The sequence below is a fragment of the Grammomys surdaster genome, unplaced genomic scaffold, assembly GCF_004785775.1.
Source record: "Grammomys surdaster isolate TR1022 unplaced genomic scaffold, NIH_TR_1.0 225, whole genome shotgun sequence".
Taxonomy (NCBI): Eukaryota; Metazoa; Chordata; class Mammalia; order Rodentia; family Muridae; genus Grammomys; species Grammomys surdaster.
The window spans coordinates 6847794-6861684 of NW_021604670.1; the positions used below are offsets into that span (position 1 = coordinate 6847794).

The 13891-nt window shown below is 39.9% G+C and overlaps 1 protein-coding gene across 1 annotated transcript in view; it reads right to left on the reverse strand.

Annotated features, from left to right (window-relative positions):
- Focad (focadhesin) overlaps positions 1-13891 on the reverse strand; it is a 225907-nt gene that overhangs the window by 133564 nt on the left and 78452 nt on the right. The window contains exons 8-10 of the mRNA XM_028773373.1: positions 12183-12389; positions 7584-7671; positions 3912-4114 (exon numbers count right to left, since the gene is read on the reverse strand). Of these exons, the coding sequence (XP_028629206.1) occupies positions 3912-4114; positions 7584-7671; positions 12183-12389 (498 nt within the window). The remainder of the gene's footprint in view (positions 1-3911; positions 4115-7583; positions 7672-12182; positions 12390-13891) is intronic.

Genomic DNA, 13891 nt, shown 5'->3' on the forward strand with positions numbered 1-13891 from the left:
GAGGGAGGGAGGGAGGGAGGGAGGGAGGGAGGGAGGGAGGGAATGGCAATAATGACTGACACTGATGAGAATCTATTTTAGAGTCACTGTAAGAAACAGGAGTTTCTCATACTGCACATGCTCAGTAGGCCTTAACTTAGCTCTAAGTAAGATAATGACAACTCACTGAAAATTTCATGACTATTGAAATTAAGAAACAAATATCCTAGCCGGACAGTGGTGGTGCATCCCTTTAATCCCAGCACTTGGGAGGTAGAGGCAGGTGGATTTCTGAGTTCAAGGCCAGCCTGGTCTACAGAGTGAGTTCAAGGACAGCCAGGGCTACACAGAGAAACCCTGTCTCAAAAAACCAAAAAAGATAAAAGAAAAAGGAACAAATATCCTATACATTCTTTGCTTCCTACGATTCCACATAAAGACCATCTGGTACTGTTCGATCAACAGGGCCCAGAAATACTATACACACACACACACACACACACACACACACACACACACACGCAAGCTTGCAGTAGACCCTAGTTGAGTCAAGCTATCCTAATCTTCCCACTGACTACAACAGTTTTATAGAAATGAGTTTGTCCTCTGAATGAGCACAGCAATTTGGCCCCAAGTCTCCATTCACTGTATCTCATCAATCCACTTCATTCCCCAACCCCTAAAAGTTCCCCCAAATCTGTCTTCCTGTCAGGTACTCAGTGAGATCCACAGCTCCACGTCCATCCTCTGTAGGGCTCTGTGATAACACAGTATTACCTGATAGCATTCCTTCTTTGTCCTTCAGCATAGTGTTGGTCACTGTCAACAGAGGGCAAAGAAGACAGACTGCCTCTTTATCTGAGAGGAGTAACAGTTCTGCACAATTCCTACTCTCACAGCGTTCTTTAAGAAATAACTAAGTACTTTTACTAGTCAACAATTGCTTGTGGTGGTTTGTCTTACTCAAATTTCTCTCCTTAGTGGCCCTAAGTCATGTACACCAATGTTTCTTTTATTCTCTATTATCTTGGGAGAAATTTTTAACACTTTACGATTTACAACTACTGGCTTGTGGTGAGATTACAATAGATGGTTTAACATATCACACTTAATAGTCAAATAGAAAAAAAGGATCTTCTTTCTCAAACACTATAAAAAATACTTATTAGACTTTAAAGAGATGAGTATCGTGTTTACAATCATGCAATTTTTATATCTTGAGGATAAAAGGATATTAAAGCATGTTTTATTTCATGGTTCTCAGGCTTCAGAAATGGAAGCGCCATTACAGCTCGGCATGGCAGGGTATTTAACCTACAAATTGTCCTTCTGAAGAACAGTTCTAGTTATAATCAAACACTGAGGCAGAATCACCAAGAGAAATCACTAAAAACAGCAAATCCGTGCCTTTCATAGAAAGCTTTCTGCAATAAATCAATAGGAAAATGGGCTAGTCTTAGGAGAAGTGCACATTTTCTATGAATAACTTCCTAAATACTGAATATCCACCATGCACTAAACAATGGATCAGGTACTTTGGAGGAAAAGATAAATAAGTTCATATGCTATTTAAGTACAAGAGAAAGAAAACATTCAGTCAGACACCGGCTAAGAGATTTTTAATTAAAGCCTTTTCCTACAGTCAGCTGAGAAATATAAAGCAGAAAGACTTAGGATAGAAAAACACAAGATGATCAATGACTACGGCAATTTAATGTTAACAATTTACATTGCTGCCCTTTCCTGAAGGCCTGGTGAAAAGTCAGAATTTTCTCCCTCCGTGAGCTTCCCATAGTGTTGCACATACAAACATGGAACCTTCCACATTAGCACACAGTATTTTGTGCACTGGGTAAATAAAAGGAAAGCTGGAAACACAAAGCACAGTGAATTCTGGCTTGAGAACATTTGGCTGTATTTGGAAGAACGGGCAGTTCATACAGAGGACAAGAAAGAGCATTATGCGTGAAAGTGAAGATTTGGGAATAGACTTGGTGAGTGTGAGGCAAGCAGAATTAATAGTTGTGTTTGGAATCCACAACCCATACTGGCCTGAGGAAGAGAATCCCACAGTAAATGTGGCTTGAGTTTTTTAAAAGGTAACAGAGGTCCACTCACAGCCTCAATAAGGCAGTGTAGCATCATGAAAAGGATATTTATAGCACTGATAGTATCCCTTCCCCCTCCCCCCTTGACAACAGCTGCTAAAGAGAGAGTGCAGCTACCATCGCTGATGAATAAGATACACACACCTGAGCAAACAGTAAGCCGAGTCCTTAGGTATTAGAGTTACAGTGAGCCTCGGTAAATGACACTTGTGACGTAAAGGTACACAATTGAAAATACATCCTGCCTGAACCTAGCAATGGCCCCCAGCTCTAGCCCCACCCAGGACCCTATCAGATGTGACATGGTGAATTAGGAGGTAAGTATAAAAGAAGTTATTAGGTTCTTGCCAGCCTTTTTAGAACTCAGATGGAATTTCCTTCTCTTATTGTTAAGTCAGATATATATTTCAAGAATTAGAATTATACTGTAGCAATCTGGATTGAGGAAACGGTAATACACATTTACTTTGACCCAGTACATTCTCAGGTAAGCAGTAAGGATGAATAGACCCTAGCCCCAATGCATGACTAAAGAGACCTCTCTTTGTCCGGATGAAGTAACAAGTGTATTCCAGCTTGTGTTTGCAGCGACTCCTCCTCAGAGACTTTGGATGTTGCTTGTTTTATTTTACTTAATCCTCATCCCCAACCCCTAAGAGAGGAGCTGAGAAGTAACACATCTTACCAAAGGCACTATGTAACAAGAAAAGAGGCCTGGCAAAGTGGCCTAGGACCCAGCCATCTAATGCTACTGTCACAGAAAAGGAAAACCAGAGAGCCAACAACGGGGCTTGGTGAAGAAAGATACTTGCTGTCAACGCTAACAATCTGGGTTCAATTTCTGGGATCCATTCATAGGATAGAGAGAAAGAACTGAATCCTAAAAGTTGTCATCTGACCTCCACAAATGTTCAGTGGTGTATGTACATGTGCATACACACACAAACACACATATAAGCATACAACTTTAAAATTAGAAAAAAAAAAAGGAAAAAAGGGAGACTGAGAGCATGGAGTAGGTGAACAGGACAACCACTCCTGCTGCAGCACCAAAAGACTTCTGCTCAAACGGGCTGTCTTCATCCATGGTCATACAGCCTTGCAAGGCAATAAAAAAGTGTGTGACAGACTTGTCTTCCACAAGAGGCAGGAAAACACAGTCATACATAAAGACAACAAGAGTCACTGGCCAGGGAACCCAACATTACATGCCATATAAATCTTATACTAACTCCAAAGCTTCCAGGATTTGAGGAAGAGACCCTGTCTAGCAAGATGTGGGGCATACATTAATGGTCTTTGACAATGAAAGTATACTAAAGAAACAACCCTAGAGAGGGCAAAACCACTGTGCTGCTCTTGCAGGGGACTGGACCCACATCAGGTGCCTTCCAACCACCTGCAAATTCCAGCTCCAAAGGATCTGAAACTCTCTTCTGGCCTTTGTGGAAAGCCTCCTGTATGTGCATAAAATAGATGAATGAATGAATGAATGAATGAATGAATGAATGAATACAACTAGATTAAACAGATTTCATAGATTAAATAAATAAATGTTAGAATAAGCAGATTTCATTTCTTTTTCTCTAGACTACTCAGTGTATATTAGCAGCTAATATACACTGGAATCTCAGAAAGGAAGAAAGATCCAACAGCATTTTAAAACATATTGAGGACTGACTACCTAACCTCCTCCTTTCATAGTCCAGAGCAGCATAACATCCTCCACACTATTGCCTGACAAATCTGAAAAGAGCAGAAATTTTATCAAGGTATGACAGAAAATGCACATGGATGGAGAAAAGAAATAGAGGTACTCATTACCGTGTTGTCGTCGTCTCCATGACACTCTCTCTGTAGCACTTCCAAAAGACTGAGGGCTAACTGCTGCCTGGAAGGGCCTTCCTCGCCCATGGCCAGACAGTCTTCCAGGGCTGTGGAAGATAGTATCTGCAGAAGAGGCACCAGGAGCAGCAGGGATGCCTTTGGGATTTTCTGACCCTCAGTAAGCGAGAGGAGCTTCAAGGCTAATCATCAAAATAAAAGTTCACAATTTTTTTTTAAATTAACACCAGTCAAATAGAATATTTTACCCATGAAATAGAGTTTTTCTTGCACTTTTACAACCAGCTCAGACACAACTAGGATAATAAGTAAGGGTAAGAAAAAATAACAGTAAAATAAAAGCTAATCACAGGTTTTTTTTTTAAACTGTTGATATTCGTAACAGAAAAATAAGGGCACTTGTAAATACAACACATATTATGCATATATAAATTTATATATATATATATTATATATATATATATCAACTCTGGTTTTGGTCATTGTGAATTTTTTTAAATACAATTAAACATTTGTCCTTAATAACTTCTCAACGTCTCAGCTCCAACTACCAACCAATCTTAAGTCCCTGATCAGCAAATAATGAGGGGTGCACACATGTGTCTTCAACAAATAAGCCAAAATCACATTAGTAGATGCTTAAGTGAATGGCAAGGTGAAAGATCCCAAGGTGGAATCAGTTTGGTCCTCAATTCAAATGAAACATGTAATTGAAGATTCTCCGCATGACAGAGACTAATAACATATGCTGGCCCAGGACCTGTCAGCTAGATGGTTAAGAAGTGGATCACGGAAGTCCCAAAGCTACACACCCATGAAACCCTCGCAGTCAGTGGTTCCTTCTCATGGGAACTCAGGCTCCACATCAGAGGCACATACACAGATGTGCAGTGAGTTAGCCATCCACAGGATCTCCTAGAGACTAAGGATGGAATGGGTTAGGATACAAGTACACTTGTTGTTCTTACTATATTTTTCAAGGTTGCTGAATAAATACTGATTTAAAGATGTTACTCATAGGTGTCAGGGTCAAATGGTCAAAGTAATCAAGTAATTTCCTCACTACAGCAATGTGGTATTGTCGGTATTCTGTTTTAAATTGCTTGGAAATTGAACCTTAACATGAGCTGAAGTACAAACACGTTACTATGAGATATTTTCCCAAAATATTGGGCTTAATCCATAGTTGTCTATAAGTCATTTAAAAATATATTACCTTTCTGCAAAAAAATAGGAACCACATAGCACACATATTCAATATTGTTATAAATTTTCTAGATATTCTTATAAGCTATTACTTACAATCCAGGCTAGTATTATTAAGTACACAGTATATTATATTAATGCTTGTATTTTGAATTGGAAATAATTGACATTCTTTTGATAATCTATTACTTTGAAAACTAAATGGTTTCCCAATATACTAAACAGTTTCAAATGACAGACCATCTCAACAATTTTCAGTGTGGTTTATTCCCTTAACCAAGATAACCTCAAAACAGGCATTGGTTTACAAGAGAAAGAAAAGTCTGTGAGTGAACAGCTGCTCAAAGCATTTGCTTGGTCCTGTGTCATTTTTCTATTGTGCATGAGCCAAAACACGTTTGCAACGTCAAAATTAAAAATGTAGTTTCCCTAGGGCTTTGGAAATTTTTTTGTCTATTATACAAATACAATCCATTTATATAAAAAGAAAAATCTACAAGGACAAAAGACTTTAAGGCCAGTGAGGTGGGTCAGTGGATAAAGTACCTGGCCTGCAAAACCCGGTGATCTGAACTCCAGCCCTGAAACAGTAAAGGTGAGAGGAAAAATGGGCTTTGTCATCTGACTTCTCCATGCATATGATGGCACACACATACAATAGTGAGAAATATCTTTATGTTGAGATATATATATATATATATATATATATACACACACACACACACACACACACACAGGTATTTGCTTGTATTTATGTCTGTGCCCCACATGCACTCAAAGGTCAGCAGAGGCCACAGGACCCTCTGGACCAGAATTACAGATGGTTGGTTGTGAGGCTGCCATGGTGAGTGATGGGAATCAAGTCAAGATCCTCTGGAAGAGCAGTCAATGCTCTTAATTTCAGCCCAAATAATTTTTTTCCCAAAGACAGTTTCTCTAGGGCTGCAACTGAACATGATGATTAATAGCATTAGATATAAGAAATTTAGGGGGCAAATATTTACACATTAAATGGTAAATCTCATGGTATTTAAATTATACCATAATTAAACTTTGTAAAAGCCACAGAATTAGCAGCCTGGAGCACACTGCTTCCAAGAGATGCCATGTGCACTGTTGGAGAAAAGACAAAAGTCATCCAAAGAAGACCAGGGAGGAGCAGACAATGAACATGAGGCAAAAGCAATCTAAGAGACTGGGTCTCCTCCATGTTCTAAGACCTGTTCCAAGCATTCACTCTCAAGATGCTGCCAAATTAATGTCCCAGAGGAGAAAGCACAACAGAAATTTATCTAAAGTACTTTAATTTTCAGTCCATTATTTACATGCACTTGATATTGGAGGAAGCAAAGTTAGACAGCAAAAAGAAAAACAGCAAACTTTAAAACTACGTCTTACTTGCCCATCAGGGTAGAAACGAGACTCGTGTACTCTCCATAACTAGCACACTGTGCTCCCTCTCAGCACCTTCTCTGTCCTTTCAATCCGTGTTAGACAATCAAAGGGACATCACCATTCACCTTCTAACCCAAGTTAACAACTGATAATTAATTACAACTCGTTCACTTAAATAAGCCTGGGTTTTCTGCAGTGTGTGTGAAAGGGATGTGAGGGGAGATATCTGGGGTGTGTGTTTGTGTGAGAGAGAGAGAGAGGGAGGAGAGAGGGAGGCAGGGAGAGAGGGATGGAGGGAGGGAGGGAGAGAGAGAGAGAGAGAGAGAGGGAGAGAGAGAAGAAGAGAGAGAGAGAGGCGAACTCATGGGATCAATTCTCTCCTTCCACCAAGTGCATTCTGAGGATTGAACTCAACCTGTTTTGGTATGACAGTGGGTGCCTTTACACACTGAGACATCTCTCTGGCACAAAATAGAATTTTAAAACAAATACAACCTGAAAAACACTTAAGTTCTTACAAGGGTCATATATTATTCTCATTTTGGCATATAATTATGAATAAAGAAAAGGCCCACATATACATTTTTAAATGGCATTGTGCTATTCTATTAACGTACATGAAAGATACTGGGCAAATAGTAAACTATGGAGACAAGCCCAGGCTAACACAAGAGAAAGAAGTAAGCTCTTCTTGGTAGCGATTAGGAAGAACCCAGACAAAAACTCAAACTGTGCGGGGAGCAGGATCTGCTGCTCTAGAACAAGCTAGTGTACTTTGTGGAGAAGCAGGACTCACTGCTCTAGAACACTGGGCAAGCATGCTATGTGGAGGAACAAAACTCACTGCTCTAGAACACCGGGAAAGCATACTATGTGGAGGACCAGGATCCACTGCTCTAGAACACCAGGGAAGCATGCTATGTGGAAGAACAAGACTCACTGCTCTAGAACACCTGGCAAGCATGCTATGTGAAGGAGCAGGATCGGCTGCTCTAGAACACCAGGCAAGCGCCTGTTTACACTGTTCTCTGCAGAGTCTGTTTGACTTACCTAGATCTAATACTGGCTTCTGTTGACTTGCTGGAGTCTGGAGAAGTATTAAAGCAGTTCCAATAATGACCAATTTTACAGGAAAATCCTAGAAATAGAAGAGAACAAAAAGTGTATTAAAGAGAATCCAGGAATCATGGCTTCACAACATAAATCCAAGAAAAATGTATTTCAATGAACAGTTGTAAGCACTGAATAGAAAGCCTAATCCAGTCTGTACCACTGAAGAATTGGCAATACCACACAGAGCAGGTTATGTATTAAATTAGGGGCCGAAAAGCAACAGAGTTACACCAAAAAAATTCAAAGAGAACTTTGTGTTTTGGTTCACTCCTCCCTGCTTTGGTTGGATGGTTGTTTTGGGTTTTTTAAAGAAGAAAACTTTCTACCAAAAATAGTAGAGGAATGAATCTGTGTGAGCCACTGTAACAGCCTGAAATGCTGGATTTAGAAACATTTCGTTAGGAAAAAATAGCTAATTTTTTCTATTTACCTAACATTAGACACAATTCATCTATATAACTTATAAAATAAATTATATGAACCATAGTTTAATAAACTGTATTATGAAAAAGAAACATGTAAAGGAGGCAGGGATCGTAATTTATTGAGCATATTTAACTGTAACAAAGAAATAAGCATGAAATATGAAATCATCAAGTTCAGCAATGCGTAAGTAAAGTGAAGAAGACATACACAGTAAGTTTTAATCTAGATGACACAGGATCAGAACAAAAAAGATAAAGCAACTTCAGTCCATTCAGAAATTTTACATTAGAGCCTGCAGAGTCAAATCATGAGGACAAAGACAGGCAAGGGGGAGGAAGGGGGTGGACATGTGACAGGAGCAAACGGTAAGAAACAGATGAGAGAAAACAATTGCAGTGCAGTGGCAGAGGCGATACTCCATGAGACCCTATGGCATAAATCAGTAACCTCTCCATCTCACCTTTACCGCTGCAAGAAGGAAACTGAACTATAAAATCTTATAAATCCCCACGTTATGAGCTTTAAAAATAAAACATCAAAAGAAAAGGGGTAATTAAACTTTGAAAAGAAAACGTGCCCGTTTGTGTCTTTTGTAGTTATCTATGTTTCCTGCTTTGAAGTGTAGTCGCAAGCAAGGAAGCGGGCAAAGCGAACTCATCAGAGGACGAGTTTTATGGCTTTGAAACCAATATACTCACAATGTATATCATCACATCAGGTTCTACCATATTTCCCTGCATTTCTATATGTCCATATATAAAACAGGAAGGTAGCAAAATTATTTACATTCCAAATTTGGAAACCTCCAATAGGTTCATAGAAAAAGTATGACATAATATACTAATGGCTTGGCTGAATGCTTCTTCCATACCAGCTGTCATTGAAAAGGCAAAAATTTAAAAAAAAAAAAAAAAAGCATCTTTAGTTTTTAAAACAGAACAATAACATTCTCAATGGCTAGAGCTTACAAGTCAGTAATCTACGCCACGTGTAATAAAATCTACCAAACCCTGACATATCACTGATCCCATGTACTTGCAGACAGACGCCTAGCATGGCTGTCCTCTGAGAGGCTCTACCAGCAACTGACTGAATCTGCATCTGTCTATTAGACAGACCATTGGACAGAGGTCACAGACCCCTGTGGAAGAGTTAAGGGAAAGTTTTAAAGGAACTGAAGGCAATGGCAACCCCACAGGAAAACCAACAGTGTCAACTAACCCAGACTGCTGGGAGCTCCCAGAGACTAAGCCATGAACCAAAGAGCATACATGGGTTGGTCAGGAGCCCCCAGCATATATGTAGCAGATGACTGCCTTGTCTGGCCTCAGTAGGAAAGGATGTGCCTAATCCTATAGAGACTTGATGCCCCAGAGAAGGGGGATGCCCGTGGGGGCGGGGGGTAGGGGTTGAGGAGAAAGCACCCTCTCAGAGGCAAAGGGGAGGAGGAATGGGGTGAAGAACTCTAGAAGAGGGTACTGGGAGGGTAGGTAACATTTGGAATGTAAATAAATAAAATAAGCAATTAAAAATTTTTTAAAAAGTAATTATAAATGAAAGTGAACTTTTCTGCCATGTTTGAGACCAGACAGAGGTAACAGAAAAGGAGCTAGAGATTTGGGATATCAAAAACATAGAGTGAATGGTGCAAGATTATAAGGGATAAATCTTAGGTCACTTTATAAACTTTTGCTTTTGTTTTTTTGACTGATAGACACCAGAATGTATTTTTTAATTTGTTCTTTGAGAATTTCATACATGTATTCAATGAAATATGATCGCATCTGTCCCCAGTGTACCCCCTCTATGTCTCCACATTCCCAAACATCAAGTCCCCAGCTTCACGCCTCACTCCTCTCCTTAATCCACAAATCCCTAATAGTGCTGCGCATGTGTGCATGGGTGTGTGGCCGTCCACCAGAACACAGGCAGCTCACCAGCGGCCACACCACTGTGCTGCCATTCCTCATGTCCTGTCCACTAACTACAACTCCTCCTGTCATAGCACACACATGTCCTGCACAAAATCAACCTGAACATTTTACCACACCGCCCCACAACACAACTCTTTGCTTTCTGTCCTCAAACTGCTAGCTCTAGAAACTGAAGCCCCACTGAGGAAAGCTTCACAAAGTGGTAAGAGGGTCATCGGGACCAGTGGTTACTCCTTGCCCTGCATCCTACTTCTTGCTCTGAAACATTCCACAAGGCTTCTGAGAGGAGTCTAAGGAATGGAGCAACTGGTTGCTTATAGCAAGGGTCATATTGCTATGTTCCTCTCAGCTCAACCCGCTCCCAGCCTGGGATCACATCTGTAAATAAACCCCATTCTCACACCTTTTATGCTTTTGTGAGAACACAGGCTCTGCTTGGCCTATAAAGAAAGAGTCTAACACAGAGCCTGGCTAGAGAAAGAAGGGGAAGTAAATGCCTTAACTAGCTACAGGTGCCACAAGATTCTTAATGACAGAAAATATCTGGAGTCACAGTTTGGTCCTCAATTCAAATGAAAGATATAATTGAACACTATCCATATGACAGGGGCTAAAAACATATGCTGGCCCAGATATGCAACTGTCAACAGGAAAGGCCTTCTTCTCAAGAATGTTACAGTCTTAGTCATGGAAACACCTTTTAAAAGAACATGAACACAGGTGCAATGAAGTTTGCCTCCTGCAGAAGACACAGAGGGGAAGACAACCCTGCTCGTGGAGTCCTGAGAACCACAGCTATGTCAGGCAGGCCCTGTCCTGGAGTGTGGATTCCAGCAGCTATGCCCACAGACCATTCTTCCTAGGAATTCTTGAGCTGACTCACACAGAACAGGAAGGATACACAAGTCGCCCCGTGACCATGTCTTAGAAACTACCAGCTCCTAACTTGTGTAAAGCCACCATGCTTAGTCTGGTCTACACCTGGAAAAATTACCTGGTACCCTCTAAATTGATTATATTATTGCTTAATTTTTTGATAGGAGTAAATCTATTTTCCTTGAAATGGAAAAGCCTAAAAGAGACAAACTTCTGAGTCTATGGATGAATGGCTCAAGCAAAGCCAAATCTACCACACCACACAGTCAGAGAAACAGGCCTAAAGAGTATGAAGACATTCCTCCCACAGAAAGGCTGAAAGTGAACAAGGAGAAGGGAAAGAGTATGCTATTATTTAAACTCAATAGTCAACAGATGAACCCAGTCTCAAAATACACAAGAAGGTTAGTTTGTTCTCCTTCAACTCAATGTACCTTAGGCACTAAAGGTTCACAAATTATTTGTCAAAATGTTTAACCTCAGGAACATTAGCATGAGCAACAAGAAATGTCATAACAAAGATTAAGTACATATATACGTGTGTGTGTGTGTGTGTGTGTATGTGAATGTGTGTGTGTATTTTTATATATTCATGTTTATATAAGTATTTATGTAGTTGTGTGTGTGTATACACACACACACACACACACACACACACACAACATATACATATGGCTGTTTGATTTGGGGTTTGTTTATTTGTTTGTTTGTTTACATAGGATCTCACTAGGTTGCTCTTGATGCCCTGGGATCACTGTGTAGAAAAGGCTGGCCTCCAACTCACAGAGATTAAAGGTGTACAGCACTACACCCAGCTTCTGTTTTTGTTTTTGAGCTATAATATCACTATGTTGGCTACATAAGTCTAGAACTCAGCCTGGCTAAAAAACGTACAGTAATCCTCATCCTCAGCTGCCGTGTGGTAGGACTGCAAGTGTGAGTCATGATGCTTGGTTCACAGACCCTTGTAAATGAGATCCTATAAGCACATTTACCTCACTCTGTCAGAAGTACTTATGTGCATCAATTCTTATATCCTGAGATCACAGAACGTGTAGGTTCTAGAATATAACACTTGCTCAACATTTATATTCAATTTTAAAGATGGAAACGAGGTAGACTTTTAAGTGGTGACACAGATTATTTAATAATTCATTTTATAATAAATATCTGTAATAGTATGCTCTAATAGCATAAGATCCAATCACCTCTGACACACAAAAAACTACATAAACAAAACCACCCAGTTTCTTAGAGACTTTCTAAAGTGATAATTAGTATATTAACACACTGTCCTTACCTCCCCAAGAAATTCAACACTGCGGTCTACAAGCTGAATTAAAGATGAGCATTCCCCAGTTGTCTTTAAGCTGACTTCACAGATGCACAGCAACTGAAGGGTCAGCTGGGTAAGCTGACTCTTCCAGAAAACAGGATGGCGCAGAAGGCTGAGATATACTTCCTCCATGAACAGCATCATCTCTGTTGTCTGCCTCAGATCATTCATCTGTTGAAGGAAGTTATACTGGTTAAAATTATAGAAAAACTTTAAGCTGTACAAAAAGTTTTCAACAGAAGTGTGAAGGAGACGTAGTTACATGACTGAGTGTTCAGCTCCTCACGTGTGCCATCTGCATTTGTAACTATCCAAAGTACAATTTTTACTGCCTTTGCTGCTCTTGTCTCACACACACTCCACAGCCAGATGCTCTGCTACTAAGTGATGCTCCCAAAACAAATTCTTTTTATTTTTCTGGCTTCTTTGAAAAAAAAAAGATGTCTTAACACAACTTATGTGCAGTGCCTACACATCGAAGGACATTACCTCAAAGTTGGTTTTGAATTCTACAAGAGTTCAACACAGACACTTGGTCATAGGGTCAGCTTTTCTTACCATGAACTAAATTCTCCCTCAACTAGCCTAGTCCTAGTGTGGTCCTGCTCATAGCAATCATGGTATTTCCCAGGGTTATAAGCAGTGACCCATCTGCTCCAGTCAGGATGCTTCTGTGTGAGAAATTCATCAAGAGAAAAGCATGCATATTCCACCACTGTTAATGTAATATTTTAAAATGGCAGCACCCGATCTGTCTTGTGTTACAGTGCCACCAAGTTCTCAACCAGGCAAGGTCTGAGGCCACGAGCGGTGGCATGTTCTAGAGGAAGATGACAGGGAGAAAGAGGTAGAAGGACAACGGAGGAGAAGCACGTGGCCTGGAAAAACCGCAAGTTATAAGGGATCTCGTAGCTGGAGAACAGAGTAGCATAATGGTAAATCTGTCCAATCTAGGCGTGCAGTTTATATTGATAATTATTGAGTTGTGTTTTCTTTGACCGGTCTTATCTGGGTTGGAGATTTACCACAATACACCACTGCTTATCACTCATTAGAAAAAGAGAATCAATACAAATTATACACAATTAAGAGTTCCTAGAAAACCAGAAACATTCCAAAAGGGGAAAGAAAAAACACCAAAAAATAATTTATAAATAAAATATCAACAGACAAATAGCTAAATTATATGGTGATTTATTTCCTTGAGTATATTTACTATGCATTCAGGAAACATTCCGTTAAAAAAAAAATCAATTCAGCTGATTAGCGAAGAAAATTCTCTGGTCTTTAGCATTATCAAAATTCTTAGGAAGAAATTCAAAGTAATGTTCTATCTCTATGCAAAAATAGATCATGTAGCATGGATAATGTATGATGTGGCAAAAATCATTTAAAATAAAAACCAGTTGCACAAATATAAGATGGAGAACAAACTGGTTGAGAAGGAAGCTAACCATGTGTCTCACTGACCACTCTCTAACCCTAAATCAAACCAGGAAGGGGGGCGGGTCTACATCTCACAACACAGTAGTAACTTCAGTGTCCTCCTTTCCTAGTGCCCAGGATAGACAGGGCCATATCCACAGCACCACATTCAGCTCTGAGAAGGACATTTCTCAGTTGTACATACAGAGCACCTATGAGTATACTAGAATGATGAAGAGTGAACATTC